General features: G+C 48.6%; 1 protein-coding gene across 1 annotated transcript in view; it reads right to left on the bottom strand.

The window, feature by feature from the left end:
- Positions 1-303: 303 nt before the first annotated feature.
- LOC120990911 (sodium/iodide cotransporter-like) overlaps positions 304-21,375 on the bottom strand; it is a 63,893-nt gene continuing 42,821 nt past the window's right edge. Inside the window, exons 8-10 of the mRNA XM_040419797.1 lie at positions 3,967-4,096; positions 513-601; positions 304-427 (exon numbers count right to left, since the gene is read on the bottom strand). Of these exons, the coding sequence (XP_040275731.1) occupies positions 304-427; positions 513-601; positions 3,967-4,096 (343 nt within the window). The remainder of the gene's footprint in view (positions 428-512; positions 602-3,966; positions 4,097-21,375) is intronic.

The following is a 21,375-nucleotide window of genomic DNA, read 5'->3' as shown; positions in this document are numbered from 1 at the left end:
TGTTGTAGAAATCATGTATGTTAACCCCTCCTGACAATCTCTTCCATCTTTGGCTAGAGTCCGACTTAGGGGCTGGGGCTTAACCTGTTTTTAGCTAATGACTCTGCTACTGATGTTTCTACTGCAGATTTTGCCATGTGAACCTAGCCTGACTGTTAACTTCTGTTATAAATGTATAATACCAACAGAAGACTTCCCATACTCATAATCACCTACCTTCATGGGGATGCTCATTAAACAGGACCTGTTGGCAAGCACTGCAGTAAGCTCTTCTGGTATTTTCCAAAATCTCTTATACAATTTTTAATACTCACACAGTCCCTTTGAAATGATTATTATTTTCTTCATAGAAATATGTGGCATTTTTGGCTTAATGAGGTCTTCAACTGTCACTGCAGCCATGGCGTTTATGCTTGTAGATGCAGTGCTGTAGGAACAGAAAAAGCATGAAGAAGGAGAAGACTACACTGCAGAAAAGCCTATTAATTGTATAGATCCATGAATCACTGTACCTGAGTGTCCCACTGTATGCACAGGCAAGGAAAAGACCTGGGACACCTGGATATTGTTCAAATATCTCCAACACCAGGTATGGAATGTACTAGAAGAAAACAGTAATTAGTTGGCTAGTCTTTCCCAGATATAAATCCCTGTTATTACCATGGTGCCACCTTGGCTTAACAATGTCACTTGACTGTGTTTGTTAGAGATTTGTTCTTTGAGAGAAAAAAACAACATTTGTGTTCCCTCTTAATGCATCTCCATGCTGTGCTCTTGGTTTAGTCAGTGTTAATGAAGAACTTTGGCTTTCTTTTTTTTTTGGGACAAATAATGCAAACTCACCAGCAATATCTACTGATGTAATTTGTTTTATCCCAGCTCAGTCACAGTCATACATTTGAAACTTCCATTATGGGCATCTGGGTCATGTGATCTCCAATCTGATCACCAGTCCCGAGCTTGCTTGCCTGTGATTTACAGGATTACATCATCATCTCTCCTGACACCTCTCACACACCTCTCCACCCAGATGTTCCCTCCTTGTTTCTCTTTGTGTCCCTCCATGCATAGAATGATGCAGAAGATTTATTTTCTCTATGAACAGTGATATAGAAGCGGAGTCAGTCAGTGGTTAGGTCCAGTTATTAAACTCCCCTGACTCATGTTTTTTTTTTTTTTTTTTTTTATCTGTAAGTACTATGTGCAGAATCTCTAGTGTATTCTATGAGATGCAACTTCACACTGCTCTCACTTGCCTCCTGCTTGTAATAGCAGACAGGGAGAAACCTATCACAAGTGGGAGATAGATTGAAGCTGCATCACATAGCAATACATTGGGACTTTGCAGACATTCTATGTCACTGATTTCTCACTCACTGCACTTAGATAGGACTCAGAACAAAGCAACTATGCTAACTATGTGTCTGCAAAGCCAGAGGCATCATGGGAAGTGCAGTCTGCATCAGGGGAACCACATCAGAGGGGAATAAGGAATCAAGATGGCATACAATGTATAAATGTCACATCAACCTAAACAGGCATACACAAGACCTTCTACATCAGGGGTACTCAACTGGCGGACCGCGGTCCAAATACGGACCGCGGCCGCCAGTTGTCCGGACCCCGGCCATCCTTCAGAGCGCTGCTCCTCTCCTGCACACTGTGCCGTGCAGGAGGAGGAGCTTACCGGCGCACTTCCACCTGTCCCACAGCGCAGAGAGACAGGGCTTCCTCCACATGTAGCGCTCCTCCTCCTGCACACTCTGGCAGCTCTGCTCAATACAGCGGCGGGGCACAGGAGCTGATAGTTCTCAGCAGCGCAGGAGGAGTCGCTCCCTCCCCCCTGTGCTGCTGCTGTCCCCGCCGCTGCCAATAAGAAGAGGCAGGAGGAGGAGGGGAGGGGCTGTGGCCACTGCGCCACCAATGAAGAAAACTGACCTGTAATACAAATACAGGAGGCGGGTGCTGGAATCAAATAGCGGCACCCGACCTCTGTGACAGGGAGCTGCGATCCGCTGCAGTTGAGTTAACCCTTCAGGTGCGGTACCTGAGGGGTTAATTGTAGCTGATCGCAGCCCCCTGTCACAAAGGTCGGGTGCCGGCTATTTGATTCCGGCACCCGCCTCCTGTATTTGTATAAGAAACGTTGGTGGCACAGTGCGCCCCCCCCCCCTTCCCCATTATAATAAACATTGGTGGCTCAGTGGGAAGTGCCAATGAGGGTTAAAAATAATAAAAGAAAATTAACTCACCTCCTCCAGTTCATCGCGTAACTGCCAGTCTCCAGTTCTTACTTCTTTCTTCAGGACCTGTGGTGACGTCACTGAGCTCATCACATGGCCCATTACCATGGTGATATATATACGCCAGTGTTTCCCAACCAGTGTGCCTCCAGCTGTTGCAAAACTACAACTCCCAGAATGCCTGGACAGCCTTTGGCTGTGCGGGCATGCTGGGAGTTGTAGTTTTGCAACAGCTGGAGGCACACTGGTTGGGAAACACTGTATTACGGTACCTCCACCTCCATTTGCTCACGCTGTGGAGAACACTCCCTGCTGACTAGAAGCTCAGGACAGGACCTACAAGATGTCATCACGTTAGAGCACCGGTCCTGAGCTTGCAGTCAGCAGCGAATGTTCACCGCAGCCAGGTGAATGCTAATTATTTTATTTTTTTTGCAAAAGCAGAGAAGGGGGGCAATACTCTTACTGGGGGCACTAATGGGGACATTATTCTTACTGGGGCACTAATGTGGCCATTACTAATTCTGGGACTTACCCGGGGAGCTCCACTATAACGTCAGAGCGCCCCACGCGCATGTTTCACATGATCGCATGGCATCTTTACTGTTGGCGTTCAGCTCGGACCTTCACCTGACTGCAGACCCTGGTATGTGGACCTTTAATAAAACTAGTTGAGTACCCCTGTTCTACATTATTCTTTAATAATAGCCTATACTGAACTATATAGACAAATTGATGGAGCGCTTTTTTTAGGGTTATATATTATTAATAGCAGAACTTAGTGCAGAATAAGAGTAGCATTTTAGACGCCGGTCTTAATAAAGGCCCATAGCTGGCGGTGGTTTCACCGAAGTTCTGAAAAGGCGCAGGCCTCTCCATAACTTCGGCGCAACCAGCGCCAGTTCTAAATGTAAGACAGCTTTCTTGCTGTCTTACATTTAGAACAATTTCTACACCTAAAACAGGCATAGAAAATGATGAATGAGCAGTGCCTGCCGGCCCGTCCTCTTCCCCACCCACAATTGTAAACCTGGCGTCAGCAGGGAGAAGTCGCAGACAGCGGCGCAACGGTTAAAAAATACGCCTAATTTAGGCGTATTTCAGAATAGTAAATGACCCCCTTTGTGTAGAATAATGATGACAGAAAAAATTAATTAGCTGTTGAGATGGAAATGGCTCAAACGGATGCCAAACTGATGCACAGGATCCAAATTTTTGCAGACTCTCTTATTTTTCTTTATAACTCTGTTCTTATGACGGATCAAAAGAACGGAACTATAACTGTGATGTGAGCTCTCCCTTGGGGCTCATGCACATGAACGCATTTTCTTTCCGTGTCCATTCTGTTTTTTTTAAAAGGACCGTATGCGGAACCATTCATTTCAATTGGTCCGCAAAAAAATTGAAGTTACTCCGTGTGCATTCCGTTTCTGTATGTCCATATGTCCGTTCCGCAAAAAATAGAACATGTCCTATTATTGTCTGCATTACAGACAAGCATAGTATTGTTCTATTAAGGGCCAGATGTTCTGTTCTGCAAAATACGGAATGTACACAGACGTCATCCGTATTTTTTGTGGACCGCAAAATACATACGGTCGTGTGCATGAGTCCTTACTCTGTTCTTGAGAATTCCTTTTGCAATAAAGACATAATGGCAGGTTATATTTTTATAACAGGTCACAATACTTTAAACTCCTTGAATAAGTGACTATATAACTACCTGGTCAGGAGCAGAGACATATCCAGCAAGAAGTGGGTCACAGTTCACGTAGAATGTGAACATTATAATTCCACAGGTGACCGCGCTTGACACGATGATGCAAATGGCCACTTGATTCACCAAGATTGCTCTGTGGGAAACAAGACTCTCAGACTCTAATCCATCCAAAACCAACACAACTAGGAGAGGGGAAGTTAAAAGAGTAGGGAATCTAAACTTCTTCTGTTCTATTCTACTGATATCTGTACAGGTGAAACGCGAAAAATTAGAATATTGTGCAAAAGTCCATTTATTTCAGTAATGCAAAATTAAAGGAATTGCATTGATGCAGCTTAAAATTTGAATTTTGTAAAAAGATTCAATATTCTAGGCTCAAAGTGTCACACTCTAGTCAGCTAATTAATCCATACCCCCTAAGCAAAGGGTACCTCAAAATTGTGACTTTGGGGTTTCATAAGCTGTAAGCCATAATAATCCAAATTATAACAAATAAAGGCTTGAAATATCTCGCTTTGCATGTAATGAGTCTATCTCATACAGTCCTGATCAAAAGTTTAAGACCACTTGAAAAATGGCAAAAAATCATATTTAGCATGGCTGGATCTTAACAAGCCTTGTTAAGATCCAGCCATGCTAAATATGATTTTTTGCCATTTTTCAAGTGGTCTTAAACTTTTGATCAGGACTGTACATTAAATGGCCACTTTATTAGAGACATCCTCTTTTAGCCTTCAGAACTGCAGAAATTCCTCGTGGAATTGATTCCAGCAGGTGTTGATATCATTCTGCAGAAATATTGGTCCGTGCAGACAAGATGGCTTCTCACAGCTGTCAAAAGTTAGATGGAGGTACTGACGTTCTCTGAAAAGCCGGTTCTAGCTTGTCCCAGAGCTGCTCTATGGTAGTGATGGCTAGCCTCTGGCACTCCAGCTGGGGTGAAAATATGACTCCCAGCATGCTTTATTCATTTCTATTGAGCTTTGAGATCTGCTAAGCAAGGGGGCATCTTGGGAGTCATAGTTTTACCACAGCTGGAGTGCCGGAGGTTAGCCATCACAGCTTTATGGGATTAAAATTTGAGGACTGTGAAGTCCAGGGAAGCAAGAAGAACTCATGTTCCTGGAACCAATCTGACCCTTGTGGCAGCTACTATAAAAGGATAAACTTGGTTAGCCACAATGCTCAGGTAAGCATGTGCAAGGTGGAGACTCCTGAAATATTGCGGCAGGGTGTGGAGGCCAAAATTTGAAAGACCCAGTGATCCTTATGGCTACTATGTAAAGAATGTTGGATGTTGTGACGAACACCGCACCTCGCTGCCGCCTGACGTCAACTACGTTGAGCTCATGAGATATGGTATAGTCACCCTGTTACATGACGTTACGGCCTCCAGGAGGAGCGGGTAAGGTCAGTCTTGGTACAGTTTATACAGCTGCCTCCTGTCCACGTGGGCCCAGAGAGGTAGAGTGTTGTAGACGCTCACTCGCTCACAACCCTGACAAGCGGAGAGAGCCTTTTCACTGCCCCAGTGAAACAGCGCGTTCTCAGCCCGGGTATGTTTGATATAAGCCTGGTCCGCTAACGGGATTATTTAGGGTAAGAAACCAACGCGCGGTAGCGTATTACTAGTCCAAAACACAGACGTGGGGATTCGTGATCGAGATACAAGGCAGCACAAGATTAAATTATATATTTAATCGCCTTAAGGGCTCACTAGAAATAACACTATGCACACAAAGAATATATACAGTGGTCTAAGGGTACAAATAGGGTTAAGCAGAACAAAAAAGTCAGTTTACCAGGTAGATGAGTCCTTTGGGTTGTGATGAGTTCTTAGCTGTAGTCACATGGGAGGCAGTGATGTCAGCAGTTTGCAGGTCCCTCTAAACACATGGCATGATGTGACCCCCCTTCAGAGAGAAGACGCTGGACTCTGCTTGCCTGGCCATTTTCAACTGTAGTCGGCCCCTCCCCTCACTGCCTTTGGGAGGGGTCCCCCCTCCCTGTTGGTCTGGGCAGACCAACGACCCACAAAACCCATTAGGGCTCATAACTCCAGACCAGAAGGTCACAGGGAGAAGGTTCTGGGACGAACAGACCCGCCTGGGTTCAGGCTACAAGTAGAGTCCAAACCTGGTACTGTTATTTGGTTTCTGTGGGGAGATATGTATATCTCCCTTCCCTGCCATCCTATTACCAAACTGTAACGGGGCGCCGAAGCCGCACTCGGTCTCCCATCAGCCGCAGACCTGCTGCTTAGCTTCGGGAGCGAGGATCTGTGTTCGGCCTCGTTCCCAGGGAGGCTTTTGCTAGCTGGGAGGCTCCCTGCTCCTTGGTCTGCCTTGAGCGCAGAGCTGATTACTCGGTGCTCGACTTGTCTGTCTGTCGGTCATGTGACGCTGGCCACGTCACATGACCCTCACTCCCTACTATAAATACAGGCAACCTGCTGGCTACAGGTTGCCTATGATTTTGGTCCCTTAGGCTGTGTATTATTATTGTTATTAAGCTTACCTTTGGATTTGACCCTTGATCTGCTTCCTGACACCTCTTCTGCCTGCTCCCTGAACCTTGACGCTACCTCTCGGATTTTGACCTCGGCTTGGTTTTGGATTTTATCTTTGCCTCTTCTCTTGTACTGACGTGATCTCCCGGATTTTGACCTCGGCCCGCTCTTGGATCTGTCTCTGTCTCCTCCCTCAGACTGACGTGACCTCCTGGACTGACCCCGGATAGTTGACTTACCTCGCTCTTCCGTTTTTGGTGGTACCTTGCTTGTTCCACCTTTCTGTCCGCTTGAGTGCTACCTCTCATTGGCTGTCCGCTTCCCTTCTGTCTCTATCTCTCTGCTTGCACTTACTCAGGTCAGGGACTGTCGTCCAGTTGCGCCCCGTCACCTAGAGCGGGTGGTGCAAGTAGGCAGGGACAGGGGATCGGGTGGCAGCTCAGGGGGTGCACCTCCGCTCTATCTTTATACCCGTGATGCTACCCCGTGACACCAAACTATGACCACGGGCCTGTTCATCGTGGCCGCAGGGACACAAATATGTATCTGGTTTATGTCTGTGATGGTAGGGCGATTCACAATTCCTTAATTCCAATATGTCTCATAACTGCCTTTGTTCCAAGGACTGACTTAGACCCCCTGCAAGGAAGTTTTCCTGCAGGATCTGGGCTGTCTGAATGGAGGTGTAAGATATAAACAAAGGTGGCCTGCTAGAAGTTCTCTGCCATTTGGCTGGGCTTTAAAGCAGGGCCCCCCTGTGGAGTTTGATTTCCTCTCTCAGCTATCTGACAGCAGATGGCTGGTGTGGGAACATGGCTGACATTAACTAATAATCCATATTCCTCACACGTCCCCCTTTTAGAGGGCGCCAGGGGGCAGCACCTTCCTGTGTTCCTCCGTGCGCCCATCCGCACCCTCTACTTGCCAGGATAGCCCATCGACGTTCCCATGATCATCGCCCTACTTGTGGCGAATGGTCAAGTGATACTGTAGCAGCCTTCTATTCGTCCCTGACACGAAGGGGGTTGTGGTCCGTCTTCACAGTGAAGCGGCGCCCGTATAAGTACAGCTGCAACCATTGCCCAGACAATGGCCAGGCACTCCTTCTCCATTGTGGAGTACGCCACCTCCTTCGGCAGGAGCTTCCGACTCAGGTACAAAACGCGGTGTTCCTGGCCCGTAATGTCGACCTGGCTGAGTACAACACCAAGGCCAACATTACTGGCGTCGGTCTGTACTATAAACGGCCGCGTGAAGCTGGCTGCTTGTAGTACAGGGATGCTCGAGAGGGCACCCTTCAGGCCGTCTCGCATTAGTTTGTCCAATCGACTGCGGAGGGCAGCGTCTTCTTGGTGAGGTCTGTCAGGGGCTTTGCCAGGCTATTATTGTGGGGAACGAACCTCCTATAGTACCCTGCGGTGCCCAGGAAGGACATCACCTGTTTTTTGGTCCTGGGGATGGGCCAGGATGCGATAGCATCCACTTTCCCGGGCTCTGGCTTCAGGGCCCCCCTACCTACCCGATGCCCCAGGTAGTGTACCTCGCTCATGCCCAGCTGGCACTTTTCCGGCTTTATGGTCAAACCTGACTGGCGGATCCGCCCGAGCACTTGCGTCAGGTGCTCTAGGTGATCCTCCCATGTGGGACTAAAGATGGCAATGTCATCCAGGTACGCAGCTGCATACCCTTCAAGTCCTTTAAGCAGTATGTTGCTCATCCGCTGAAAGGTGGCAGGGGCATTCGTTATGCCGAACGGCATCACCGTGGACTCGTACAATCCGAAGGGGGTAATAAAGGTAGAGTGTTCCCGTACCTCAGGGGACAGGAGAATCTGCCATTACTCCCGGCTCAGATCCATAATGGTCAGGTACTGGGCCCCGGCCAACTGATCAAGCAGGTCATCGATGCTTGGCATTGGGTACGCGTAGGTGCAGCGTTGAGTCCCCTGTAGTCTACGCAGAACCGGGTGGTCCGGTCCTTTTTTGGGACGAGGACCACCGGCGAGGCCCAATCGCTGTTGGATGCCTGGATGACCCCCAGCTTCAGCATCTTGTCAATCTCCTGGCACATGTGCTGCTGCACCTCCAAGGAAATCCAATATGCGGAACGCCGGATTAGGGGTGATGACCGGTGTCCACGTGATGGACAGCCAATTCCGTCCTTCCAGGCTTGTTGTTGAACAACTCCCGGAAGAGGTGAAGGGTGGCCCACAGCTGGGACCTTTGGCCCTTCAAGAGCTGTTGGCCCACTGCCAGATCCTTGATGGAACCACCCACCTTCAACTGAGCGAGCATGTCCAGGAGGGTCTCCTCCTCCCCCTCTCTGGAAGGTTGCATGCAGTAAGGGCACATGCCTCCTTCATCATGTTCACGTGGAAGGCCTTCCGCGCTGGTGAACCAGGAACGGCCCCTCCCAGGCCGCCTGAAGCTTGTCCTGAGGTACGGGGATCAGTACCCATACTTTTTGACCCACCTGATAGGTCCTCTCACAAGCGTTCTGGTTGTACCATCGCTTCTGGTCGGCCTGGGCTCGCTCCATATTGTCGTGCACCAACTGCGACAAGGCCTGCATCTTGTCCCGGAAGTGCATGACATACTCGACGGCCGACACTCCAGGGTTGGCTACATCTCCCTCCCAGGCCTCTTTCACCAGAGCCAGAGCCCCCTGCACACGTCGCTTGTACAGGAGCTCGAAGGGGGAGAACCATGTGGAGACCTGTGGGACCTCCCAGTAGACAAACAGCAGATGTGGGAGGTACCGCTCCTAGTCACACCCGTGGGAGTCGACCAACATCTTAAGCATCTGCTTTAAGGTGCCATTAAACCGTTAGCACAGGCCGTTGGTCTGTGGGTGGTACGGACTGGTCACCAGATGTTGCACCTGTGTTTGCCTACAGAGGGACTCCATCAATTGCAACATGAACTGGCACCCCCGGTCGGTGAGCATTTCCAGGGGACAGCCCACTCTGGAGAAAATCTCCAGCAAGGCGGATGCCTCCTTGTCGGCTTGATTGGATGACAAGGCTACCGCTTCTGGGTACCGGGTGGCATAATCTACTACCATCAATATGAAGCATTTCCCAGACCTGCTGGGAATGGATAGCGGTCCAATCAGATCCACAACCACCCTCCTGAAAGGCTCTTCAATTATGGGCAGCGTTACCAGTGGGGCTTTGAGGCATGGCCCCGCCTTCCCCACCCGCTGGCAGCTTTTCACGGCTGTACTGGAGCAGTTTTGGAATCCGGATCTCTGTAAACTCACATCGGGCTGGGGAGGGCTGCTGCAGTTGGAGCTGGAGCATTTGCAGTTGGTGCTCACGCTCGGCTTCCTCGAAACGCTTTGCTGCTTGTTCACGACGTTCTGCAGCTGCCATGAGGGTCTCATAGGCAGTCTTGTCTCCAGCCTGGAGACAGTCCACGGCAGCTTTTAGGAGATCAGCTGAGCCTGCCTGGCTGGGGGAATGGGCAGGTGGAGGGCGGCCCACCGCCGCCAACTGGCTCCTTGGGGAGCTATGGCTGCTAGGGATGAGCGAACCCGAACTGTATAATTTTGGGGTGTCCGTGACACGGACCCGAACCCGAACATTTTCGTAAAAGTCCGGGTTCGGGTTTGGTGTTCGACGCTTTATTGGCGCTTTTTGAAAGGCTGCAAAGCAGCCAATCAACAAGCGTCATACTACTTGCCCCAAGAGGCCATCACAGCAATGCCTACTATTGGCATGGCTGTGATTGGCCAGTGCAGCATGTGACCCAGCCTCTATATAAGCTTGGGTCACGTAGCGCTGCACGTCACTCTGCTGATACAAGCGTAGGGAGAGGTTGCAGCTGCGACATTAGGGCGAGATTAGGCAGATTAACTCCTCCAAAAGACTTCATTCAGTGATCGATCTACAGCTGTGGATCATTGAACTGCTTCTATTCAATTGCTCAGTGTTTTTAGGCTGCCCAGAGCGTTTTTCAGTCACTTTTTTCTGGGGTGATCAGCGGCCATTTTGTGGCTTGAGGTGCGCCAGCACAAGCTACCACCAAGTGCATTTAACCATCAATAGTGTGGTTATTTTTTGCTATATCCTACATCAGGGTCAAGCTTTCATCAAGTGCATTTAACCATCAATAGTGTGGTTATTTTTTGGCCATATACTACATCAGGTGCAGGCTGAGCCTATGTCACCCAAGTGCATTTAACCATCAATAGTGTGGTTATTTTTTGGCCATATACTACATCAGGGGCAAGTTGAGCCTGTCACCCAGCGCCTAAAAAATAGGCCTGACATTTATATTCATCCAAATCTGTACTGTTTTAGCTGGTCCAGTTATTTTTAGTGACCGTCAAAGCACAGTTTTTGTTCTGGGTTGAAAAACAATTCCCAAATTTGCAATTCTCAAAATTAGTGGTTTCTGCTGTATCAGGCCTACTTTAAATCTATCCCTAAAAGGGTATATTAGATTCAAGGTGCTGATAGGGTCATTCTGAAAAACTTAACACACACGCTACAGTGCAGATCCAAGTCTAATTCTGTGATTAAACGTATACCTGTCACACAGCGCCTAAAAAATAGGCCTCACATTTATATTCAGCTAAATCTGTCATTACTGGTGTGGCCGACAGTGCATCCAGCACGTTCACATTATCTCCCACCCAGTCTTCTGCAGAAAGCGCACAGATGGCGCATGAAAACCAAGCCCATCAGTCTGTCACATCACCCCCATGCATATCAGGGAAACTGTCTGAGCCTCAAGTTATGCAGCAGTCTCTTATGCTGTTTGAAGACTCTGCTGCCAGGTTTTCTCAAGGGCATCCACCTAGCCCTTCCCCAGGGGTGGAAGAGATAGAATGCACTAACGCACAACCACTTATGTTTCCTGATGATGAGGACATGGGAATACCACCTCAGCACGTCTCTGATGATGACGAAACACAGGTGCCAACTGCTGCGTCTTTCTGCAGTGTGCAGACTGAACAGGAGGTCAGGGATGAAGACTATGCAGGGGACGATGAGGTCCTAGACCCCACATGGAATGAAGGTCGTGCCACTGACTTTCACAGTTCGGAGGAAGAGGCAGTGATGAGACCGAGCCAACAGCGTAGCAAAAGAGGGAGCAGTGGGCAAAATCAGAACACCCGCCGCCAAGAGACTACGCCTGCTACTGACCGCCTCCATCTGGGACCGAGCACCCCAAAGGCAGCTTCAAGGAGTTCCCTGGCATGGCACTTCTTCAAACAATGTGCTGATGACAAGACCCGAGTGGTTTGCACGCTGTGCCATCAGAGCCTGAAGCGAGGCATTAACGTTCTGAACCTTAGCACAACCTGCATGACCAGGCACCTGCATGCAAAGCATGAACTGCAGTGGAGTAAACACCTTAAAAACAAAGAAGTCACTCAGGCTCCCCCTGCTACCTCTCCTGCTGCTCCAGCCTCGGCCTCTTCTGCTGCTGCCGCCGCCTCGGCCTCTTCCTCCGCCTCTGGAGGGACGTTGGCACTTGCCGCCCAGCAAACATGAGATGTACCACCAACACCACCACCTGCGTCACCAAGCATCTCAACCATGTCACACGGCAGCGTTCAGCTCTCCATCTCACAAACATTTGAGAGAAAGCGTAAATTCCCACCTAGCCACCCTCGATCCCTGGTCCTGAATGCCAGCATTTCTAAACTACTGGTCTATGAAATGCTGTCATTTAGGCTGGTGGACACACAGAGCTTTAAACAGCTCATGTCGCTTGCTGTCCCACAGTATGTGTAGTGTACGGGGACTGTAATGCCCGTCACTACAAAAGTGTCACTTGGTGTGCTGTCGTCCCTCCTTAATCATGGGAAGTTGGTATATGTCAGTTTTCTAAAATGTCATGTAATGCAATGCTATGTAATTCCCTGTTACTGTGAAACTTGCATGTACAGGCCTGCTAGGGGTGTCATTCCAGCTCTTGGTCAGTAGGGGGAGCTAGGGAGCCCTAGTTTATATAAGGCCCAGTCAGGGAAGTGAAAGGCAGACGGAGTCTAGTGTCTGTAATCTACAGTTGGAGATTAGACAATGTCAGAGACAAGTCCAGGCCTGAAGCCTGCGGTCCAGGAGAAGATTTCCTCCTGAATTCCCATATGCAGAAACAGGAATATCTTAGCTAAAGAGCCGGAGGAAGCAGAGAGAGAGACAGAGGCAAAAACTCAAGAAAGCAAGAGGTACTCAAGATAACAGAGGAGGTACTTTATGAAGCTAGAACCAAGGATATATGCCAGAGCTATTGGGCCTTGGGGAAGATATGCTAGATTCCAGGATCAGTCAGAAATAGAGTGCAAGCTCCTGTACTGCAAGTCCTGTGTTTAACACTCTGTAATCACCTTGCTCAATCTGTATTGCCTGCATCAACCGTATTGCAAAATCGACTGTATGCCAAGGAACTGCGATTCCATTATTGTCTCTGCATGAAAACTACTAAAGTTGGAGTTCTGTTTTAATACCACGTGTTCCTCAAGTTATTCCTGCTATCAGCAAACGGCGTGCCACCGTTTAACTGGCACTGGCGTCACGAACAATTTGCTACCATCACCTGCCATTGCAGAGAGTCAGCCGTCTCAGGTTAGTGTCATTGCACTACTACACCCAGAAACACTATTAAACACAACTTGAGTACGCTGCATATGTTGTTCCCAGCCGGCACTACTTCTCCAAGAGAGCCGTGCCTTCCCTGCACAACCAAGTATCCGATAAAATCAAGTGTGCACTGCGCAACGCCATCTGTGGCAAGGTCCACCTAACCACAGATACATGGACCAGTAAGCACAGCCAGGGACGCTATATCTCCCTAACTGCACACTGGGTAAATGTAGTGGCGGCTGGGCCCCAGGCGGAGAGCTGTTTGGTGCACGTCCTTCTGCCGCCAAGGATCGCAGGGCAACATTCTTTGCCTCCTGTCTCCTCCTCCTCCTACTCAGCTTCCTCCTCCTCTTCTTCCACCTGCTCATCCAGTCAGCCACACACCTTCACCACCAACTTCAGCACAGCCCGGGGTAAAAGTCAGCAGGCCATTCTGAAACTCATATGTTTGGGGGACAGGCCGCACCGCACAGGAGTTGTGGCGGGGTATAGAACAACAGACCAACGAGTGGTTGCTGCCGGTGAGCCTCAAGCCTGGCCTAGTGGTGTGCGATAATGGGCGAAATCTCGTTGCAGCTCTGGGACTAGCCGGTTTGATGCACATCCCTTGCCTGGCGCATGTGCTGAATTTGGTGGTGCAGAAGTTCATTCGCAACTACCCCGACATGTCAGAGCTGCTGCATAAAGTGCGGGCCGTCTGTTCGCGCTTCCGGCGTTCACACCCTGCCGCTGCTCGCCTGTCTGTGCTACAGCGTAACTTCGGCCTTCCCGCTCACCGCCTCATATGCGACGTGCCCACCAGGTGGAACTCCACCTTGCACATGCTGGACAGACTGTGCGAGCAGCAGCAGGCCATAGTGGAGTTTCAGCTGCAGCAAGCATGGGTCAGTCGCACTGCGGATCAGCCCCACTTCACCACCAATGACTGGGCCTCCATGCGAGACCTGTGTGCCCTGTTGCGCTGTTTCGAGTACTCCACCAACATGGCCAGTGGCGATGACGCCGTTATCAGCGTTACAATGCCACTTCTATGTCTCCTTGAGAAAACACTTAGGGCGATGATGGAAGAGGAGGTGGCCCAGGAGGAAGAGGAGGAAGAGGGGACATTTTTAGCACTTTCAGGCCAGTCTCTTCGAAGTGACTCAGAGGGAGGTTTTTTGCAACAGCAGAGGCCAGGTACAAATGTGGCCAGACAGGGCCCACTACTGGAGGACGAGGATGAGGAAGAGGTGGAGGTGGAGGAGGATGAGGATGAAGCAGGTTCACAGCGGGCTGGCACCCAACACAGCTCGGGCCCATCACTGGTCCGTGGCTGGGGGGAAACACAGGACGATGACGATACGCCTCCCACAGAGGACAGCTTGTCCTTACCTCTGGGCAGCCTGGCACACATGAGCGACTACATGCTGCAGTGCCTGCGCAACGACAGCAGAGTTGCCCACATTTTAACGTGTGCGGACTACTGGGTTGCCACCCTGCTGGATCCAAGGTACAAAGACAATGTGCCCACCTTACTTCCTACACTGGAGCGTGATAGGAAGATGTGCGAGTACAAGCGCACGTTGGTAGACGCACTACTGAGAGCATTCCCAAATGTCACAGGGGAACCAGTGGAAGCCCAAGGCGAAGGCAGAGGAGGAGCAAGAGGTCGCCAACGCAGCTGTGTCATGGCCAGCTCCTCTGAGGGCAGGGTTAGCATGGCAGAGATGTGGAAAAGTTTTGTCACCACGCCACAGCTAACTGCACCACCACCTGATACGGAACGTGTTAGCAGGAGGCAACATTTCAATAACATGGTGGAACAGTACCTGTGCACACCCCTCCACGTACTGACTGATGGTTCGGCCCCATTCAACTTCTGGGTCTCCAAATTGTCCACGTGGCCAGAGCTAGCCTTTTATGCCTTGGAGGTGCTGGCCTGCCCGGCGGCCAGCGTTTTGTCTGAACGTGTATTCAGCACGGCAGGGGGCGTCATTACAGACAAACGCAGCCGCCTGTCTACAGCCAATGTGGACAAGCTGACGTTCATAAAAATGAACCAGGCATGGATCCCACAGGACCTGTCCATCCCTTGTGCAGATTAGACATTAACTACCTCCCCTTAACAATATATTATTGTACTCCAGGGCACTTCCTCATTCAATCCTATTTTTATTTTCATTTTACCATTATATTGCGGGGCAACCCAAAGTTGAATGAACCTCTCCTCTGTCTGGGTGCCGGGGCCTAAATATGTGACAGTGACCTGTTCCAGTGGTGGGTGACGTGAAGCCTGATTCTCTGCTATAACATGAAGACTGATTCTGTGCTGACATGAAGCCAGATTCTCTGTTACGGGACCTCTCTCCTCTGCCTGGGTGCCTGGGCCTAAATATGTGACAGTGGCCTGTTCCAGTGGTGGGTGACGTGAAGCCTGATTCTCTGCTATGACATGAAGACTGATTCTCTGGTGACATGAAGCCAGATTCTCTGTTACGGGACCTCTCTCCTCTGCCTGGGTGCCTGGGCCTAAATATGTGACAGTGGCCTGTTCCAGTGGTGGGTGACATGAAGCCTGATTCTCTGCTATGACATGAAGACTGATTCTGTGCTGACATGAACCCAGATTCTCTGTTACGGGACCTCTCTCCTCTGTCTGGGTGCCGGGGCCTAAATATGTGACAGTGGCCTGTTCCAGTGGTGGGTGACGTGAAGCCTGATTCTCTGCTATGACATGAAGACTGATTCTCTGCTGACATGAAGCCATATTCTCTGTTACGGGACCTCTCTCCTCTGCCTGGGTGCCTGGGCCTAAATATGTGACAGTGGTGGGTGACGTGAAGCCTGATTCTCTGCTATGACATGAAGACTGATTCTCTGCTGACATGAAGCCAGATTCTCTGTTACGGGACCTCTCTCCTCTGTCTGGGTGCCGGGGCCTAAATATGTGACAGTGGCCTGTTCCAGTGGTGAGTGACGTGAAGCCTGATTCTCTGCTATGACATGAAGACTGATTCTCTGCTGACATGAAGCCAGATTCTCTGCTATGGCATGAAGAGACTGATTCTCTGCTGACATGAAGCCAGATTCTCTGCTATGGCATGAAGAGACTGATTCTCTGCTGATGTGAAGCCAGATTCTCTGCTATGGGACCTCTGTCCAATTGATATTGGTTAATTTTTTTTAATTTTATTTTTTTTAATTCATTTCCCTATCCACATTTGTTTGCAGGGGATTTACCTACATGTTGCTGCCTTTTGCAGCCCTCTAGCTCTTTCCTGGGCTGTTTTACAGCCTTTTTAGTGCCGAAAAGTTCGGGTCCCCATTGACTTCGATGGGGTTCGGGACGAAGTTCGGGTCGGGTTCGGATCCCGAACCCGAACATTTCCGGGAAGTTCGCTCAACTCTAATGGCTGCGCTTCCCCTCGCCTTGAAGAAAGTTGCCTTCCACCTCCTCTTGGACCATTATCTGAAATGCGTTCTCCCCACCACCGCTCAAAGCCTCGGCCATCTCTTTTGCTTTGCTTCTTGTGAAACTGGCCATCATTGCCACAGATGATCACTGACACAGACCTAATACACACACTCACCTTATTGTATTTGCACTCAGACTGTCTAGTGTTGAGCTGATCTTAAGACTCCAGCGGCAAAAGCTACTGCTGGTAGTCTTTAGTGTCTGGGAGTATGGGTCCCCCCCACACACACGCACACACTAGTATATCGATCCCACTTTGCTGCCACCAAAATGTTACGAATACCGCACCTCGCTGCCGCCTGACGTCAAATGGTTACCAAGGCATGAAGTTATGTCCTCCTGGAGGAGCGGGTAAGGTCAGTCTTGGTACAGTTTACACAGCTGCCTCCTGTCCACGTGGGCCCAGATGGGTAGAGGGTTGGAGATGCTCGCTCGTTCACAACTCTGACGAGCTGAGAGAGCCTTTTCACTGCCCCAGTGAAACAGCGTGTTCTCAGCCCGGGTATACTGCCACCAGTTTCTTGATTGATATAAGCCCGGTCCGCTAAAGGGATTATATAGAGTAAGTGTCACGGATGTAGTAGGGGAGAACACCAAAAGACAATCAAGAAGGAAGGGGAAAGACCGCTAGGGAAGGAAAAGGGTCACCACCTATAAAACCCTGCTCCTGGCCCTAACTCCTATCCATATGGGCACCTCTCGATGGTAGAGATACCCATACACGGGAACCTAGAAAACCCTGGTGACACTCAGATACCCTAAAGATAATGACAGGGCAGAGACCACCTGTTCCTTCCCTGGTGAAGGAACTAGCGTCTCACTGAGGCCTAGTAAACAATCGGGGAAGGGGGGGGGAATACAAAACACGACAAGCGGAACACTTAACTTTAGAGGATGAAGGATGAACAGGACTTCAACACAAACCACACTCCAGCTCTTCCAAGACCAAATGAAGCTATCCCAAGCAAGGAGTGATGGGAAAAGTCAGACTAAATAGGGTGTGGTAGAGGTCACATGGAGGTGTGGACATACCAGCAACACACAGACAAAGTGAAACCAAAAGAGGCTGTCAGATCACTAATGCATAGATAATCTTTCAGACCTTCTGGGACCTGTCACAGATGTGACAGTAAGAAACTAACCCGCGGTAGCGTATAACTAGGCCGAAACAAGGACGTGGGGATTCGTGATCGAGATACAACACAACACAAGATTAAATTATATATTTAATCGCCTTAAGGGCTCACTAGAAATAACACTACACACACAAAGAATATATACAGTGGTCTGAGGTTACAAAACAGATGATAGGGTGCAACCAGGGTTAAGCAGAACAAAAGTCAGTTTACCAGGTAGATGAGTCCTTTGGGTTGTAATGAGTTCTTAGCTGTAGTCACATGGGTGGCAGTGATGTCAGCAGTTTGCAGGTCCCTCTAAACACATGGCACGATGTGACCCCCCTTCAGAGAGAAGACGCTGGACTCTGCTTGTCTGGCCATTTTCAACTGTAGTCGGCCCCTCCCCCCCCCTGCTGGTCCGGGCAGCCCAACGACCCACAAAACCCATTAGGGCTCATAGCTCCAGACCAGAAGGTCACAGGGAAATGGTTCTGGGACCAACAACCTGCCTGGATACCGAGTCCAAACCTGGTACCGTTATTTGGTTTCTGTGGTAGATATGTGTATCTCCACAGTTCTCTGCCATTTGGCTGGGCTTTGAAGCAGGGCCCCCCTGTGGAGTTTAATTTCCTCTCTCGGCAATCTGACAGCAGATGGCTGGTGTGGGAACATGGCTGACATTAATAATCCATATTCCTCAATCCTCACACATGTAAAAAGAAAATAAAAGGTTACAATACCCACAAGTGTATGAGTATATATTGATTGCTAACTTATCCAAATATATGTGAATCCTGTTATGTCCGGGTCACTTAGACTGTGTGCTATTTTGTTCAGTATTTTTTGGCAGAGTTTGGCTCTTGTGGAATGTGAACAAAGGCTTTGGTGGAGACCAGGTTAGAAAAAACAGATGGTGCAGCTGGTAGTTAGGATTTTACACCACTATAAGGCCTCTTTCACACTACTGTATGGCTATTTCAGTGTTTTGCAGTCCGTTTTTCACGGATCCGTTGTTCCGTTTTTTTTGTTTCCGTGTGGCATATACAGTATACAGTAATTACATAGAAAAAATTGGGCTGGGCATAACATTTTCAATAGATGGTTCCGCAAAAAATGGAACGGATACGGAAGACATACGGATGCATTTCTGTATGCATTGTTTTTTTTGCGGACCCATTGACTTTAATGGAGCCACGGAACGTGATTTGCGGCCAAATATAGGACATGTTCTATCTTTGCACGGAACGGAGATACGGAAACACGGAAACGGAATGCATACGGAGTACATTCAGTTTTTTTTGCGGACCCATTGAAATTAATAGTTCCGTATCCGGACCGTATACAGAACCCAAAAAACGGCCCGCAAAACGGAAAAAAAAAACGGTAGTGTGAAAGAGGCCTAAGAATTAGTTATATCTGCTAGAGTAGCTGCAATGCCTGTAGGTACAGACAGACACGAACTGTGAGCCCTGACCTAGAACCTGGCCTGTTTTCCCTACTAACTTGCAGTAAAAGCCCTAGGTAACAAGTCCGCAACTGGTCCCTATATATCTAAGGTGCAGAGACACACAAACACCAAGAGACAAAATAACACAAAAACAGGGTCATACATAAATGGGTCAGAACCAGACAGGCTATGCAGTACCAAACGAGAGATAGAGAGTGGTCAGAAGACAAGCCGAGATCAGAACCAGACGGACAACGCAGTCCTAAATGGGAGACAGAGAGTCGTCAGAAGACAAGCCGGGGTTACAGGAATGAGCAATCCAAAAAGCACAGGAACCAGGAACACAGCTAGTGAGTCAGAGACTCTCACTGGCACTGGTGTATGACCAGGAAGGGCTTTAAATAGAGCACCAAGTTCCAGGATTAGAACCTGATAGGTCATGACTCCGTACTCCATTAGTCAGAACACTAGCACACAGGAATAAAGCAGCTGAGCAATTTGACCACTGCTAGTCTCCTCCAGCACACACCCACTGTGGAGAGAAACAGAGCATTGCATCCTGTTGCTAAGGATGCTGTCACATCATCAGGGGGCGTGGTTTCGCAGCACGTCTCTCCCTGCTTGGCCGCACCAAAGCCAGAAATTGTGCCGCTGGAGGTGAGTTTTTGACAGTAGCTGGACAACTTATTCTTATCTTACAAGAAACATTATATTTATTTTCTTCAACACCTACTATATACAGTAGATATAAAAAGTCTACACACCCCTGTTAAAATGTCAGGTTTCTGTGATGTAAAAAACTGAGACAAAGATAAATAATTTCAGAACTTTTTCGGTACCACTCAATTGAAAAACAAACTGAAATCTTTTAGGTGAAGGGAAGAAAACAAAACAAAAAAAAAATAATGTGGTTGCTTATAACTGGGGATGTAGCTGTGTTCAGAATTAAGCAATGACATTCAACATCGTGTTAAATAGGAGTCAGCATACACCTGCCATCATTTAAAGTGCCTCTGATTAACCCCAAATAAAGTTCAGCTGCTCTAGTTGGTCTTTCCTGAAATTTTCTTAGTCGCATCCCACAGCAAAAGCCATGGTCCACAGAGAGCTTCCAAACTATCAGAGGGATCTCATCGTTAAAAGGTATCAGTCAGGAGAAGGGTACAAAAGAATTTCCAAGGCATTAGATATACCATGGAACACAGTGAAGACAGTCATCATCAAGTGGAGAAAACATGGCACAACAGTGACATTACCAAGAACTGGACATCCCTCCAAAATTGATGAAAAGACAAGAAGAAAACTGTTCTGGGAGGCTACCAAGAGGCCTACAGCAACATTAAAGGAGCTGCAGGAATATCTGGCAAGTACTGGCTGTGTAAAACATGTGACAACAATCTCCCATATTCTTCATATGTCTGGGTTATGGGGTAGAGTGGCAAGACGAAAGCTCTTTCTTACGAAGAAAAACATCCAAACCAGGCTTCATTTTGCAGAAACACATCGGAAGTCTCCCAAAAGCATGTGGGAAAAGGTGTTATGGTCTAATGAACCCAAGGTTGAACTTTTTGGCCATAATTCCAAAAGATATGTTTGGCGCAAAAACAACACTGCACATCACCAAAAGAACACCATACCCACAGTGAAGCATGGTGGTGGCAGCATCATGCTTTGGGGCTGTTTTTCTTCAGCTGGAACTAGGGCCTTAGTTAAGCTAGAGGGAATTATGAACAGTTACAAATACTAGTCAATATTAGCACAAAACCTTCAGGCTTCTGTAGAAAGCTGAACATGAAGAGGAACTTCATCTTTCAGCATGACAACGACCCAAAGCATACATCCAAATCAACAAATGAATGGCTTTACCAGAAGAAGATTAAAGTTTTGGAATGGCCCAGCCAGAGCCCAGACCTGAATCCGATTGAAAATCTGTGGAGTGATCTGAAGAGGGCTGTGCACAGGAGATGCCCTTGCAATCTGACAGATTTGGAGTGTTTTTGCAAAGAAGAGTGATCTTGCCAAGTCAAAATGTGCCATGCTGATAGACTCATACCCAAAAAGACTGAGTGCTTTAATAAAATCAAAAGGTGCTTCAACAAAGTATTAGTTTAAGGGTGTGCACACTTATGCAGTAGGACCGCTACCTCCGCCTTTGTGCAAGGAGGAACAGGAGGAGCACTGCCAGAGCCCTGCAAAATGACCTCCAGCAAGCCACAAATGTGCATGTGTCTGCTCAAACGGTCAGAAACAGACTCCATGAGGGTGATATGAGGGCCCGACGTCCACAGG

The sequence above is a fragment of the Bufo bufo genome, chromosome 2, assembly GCF_905171765.1.
Source record: "Bufo bufo chromosome 2, aBufBuf1.1, whole genome shotgun sequence".
NCBI classification, from domain to species: Eukaryota; Metazoa; Chordata; class Amphibia; order Anura; family Bufonidae; genus Bufo; species Bufo bufo.
Note: the sequence above shows the minus strand (reverse complement) of the source record. Positions and strands in the feature narration are given on the sequence as shown.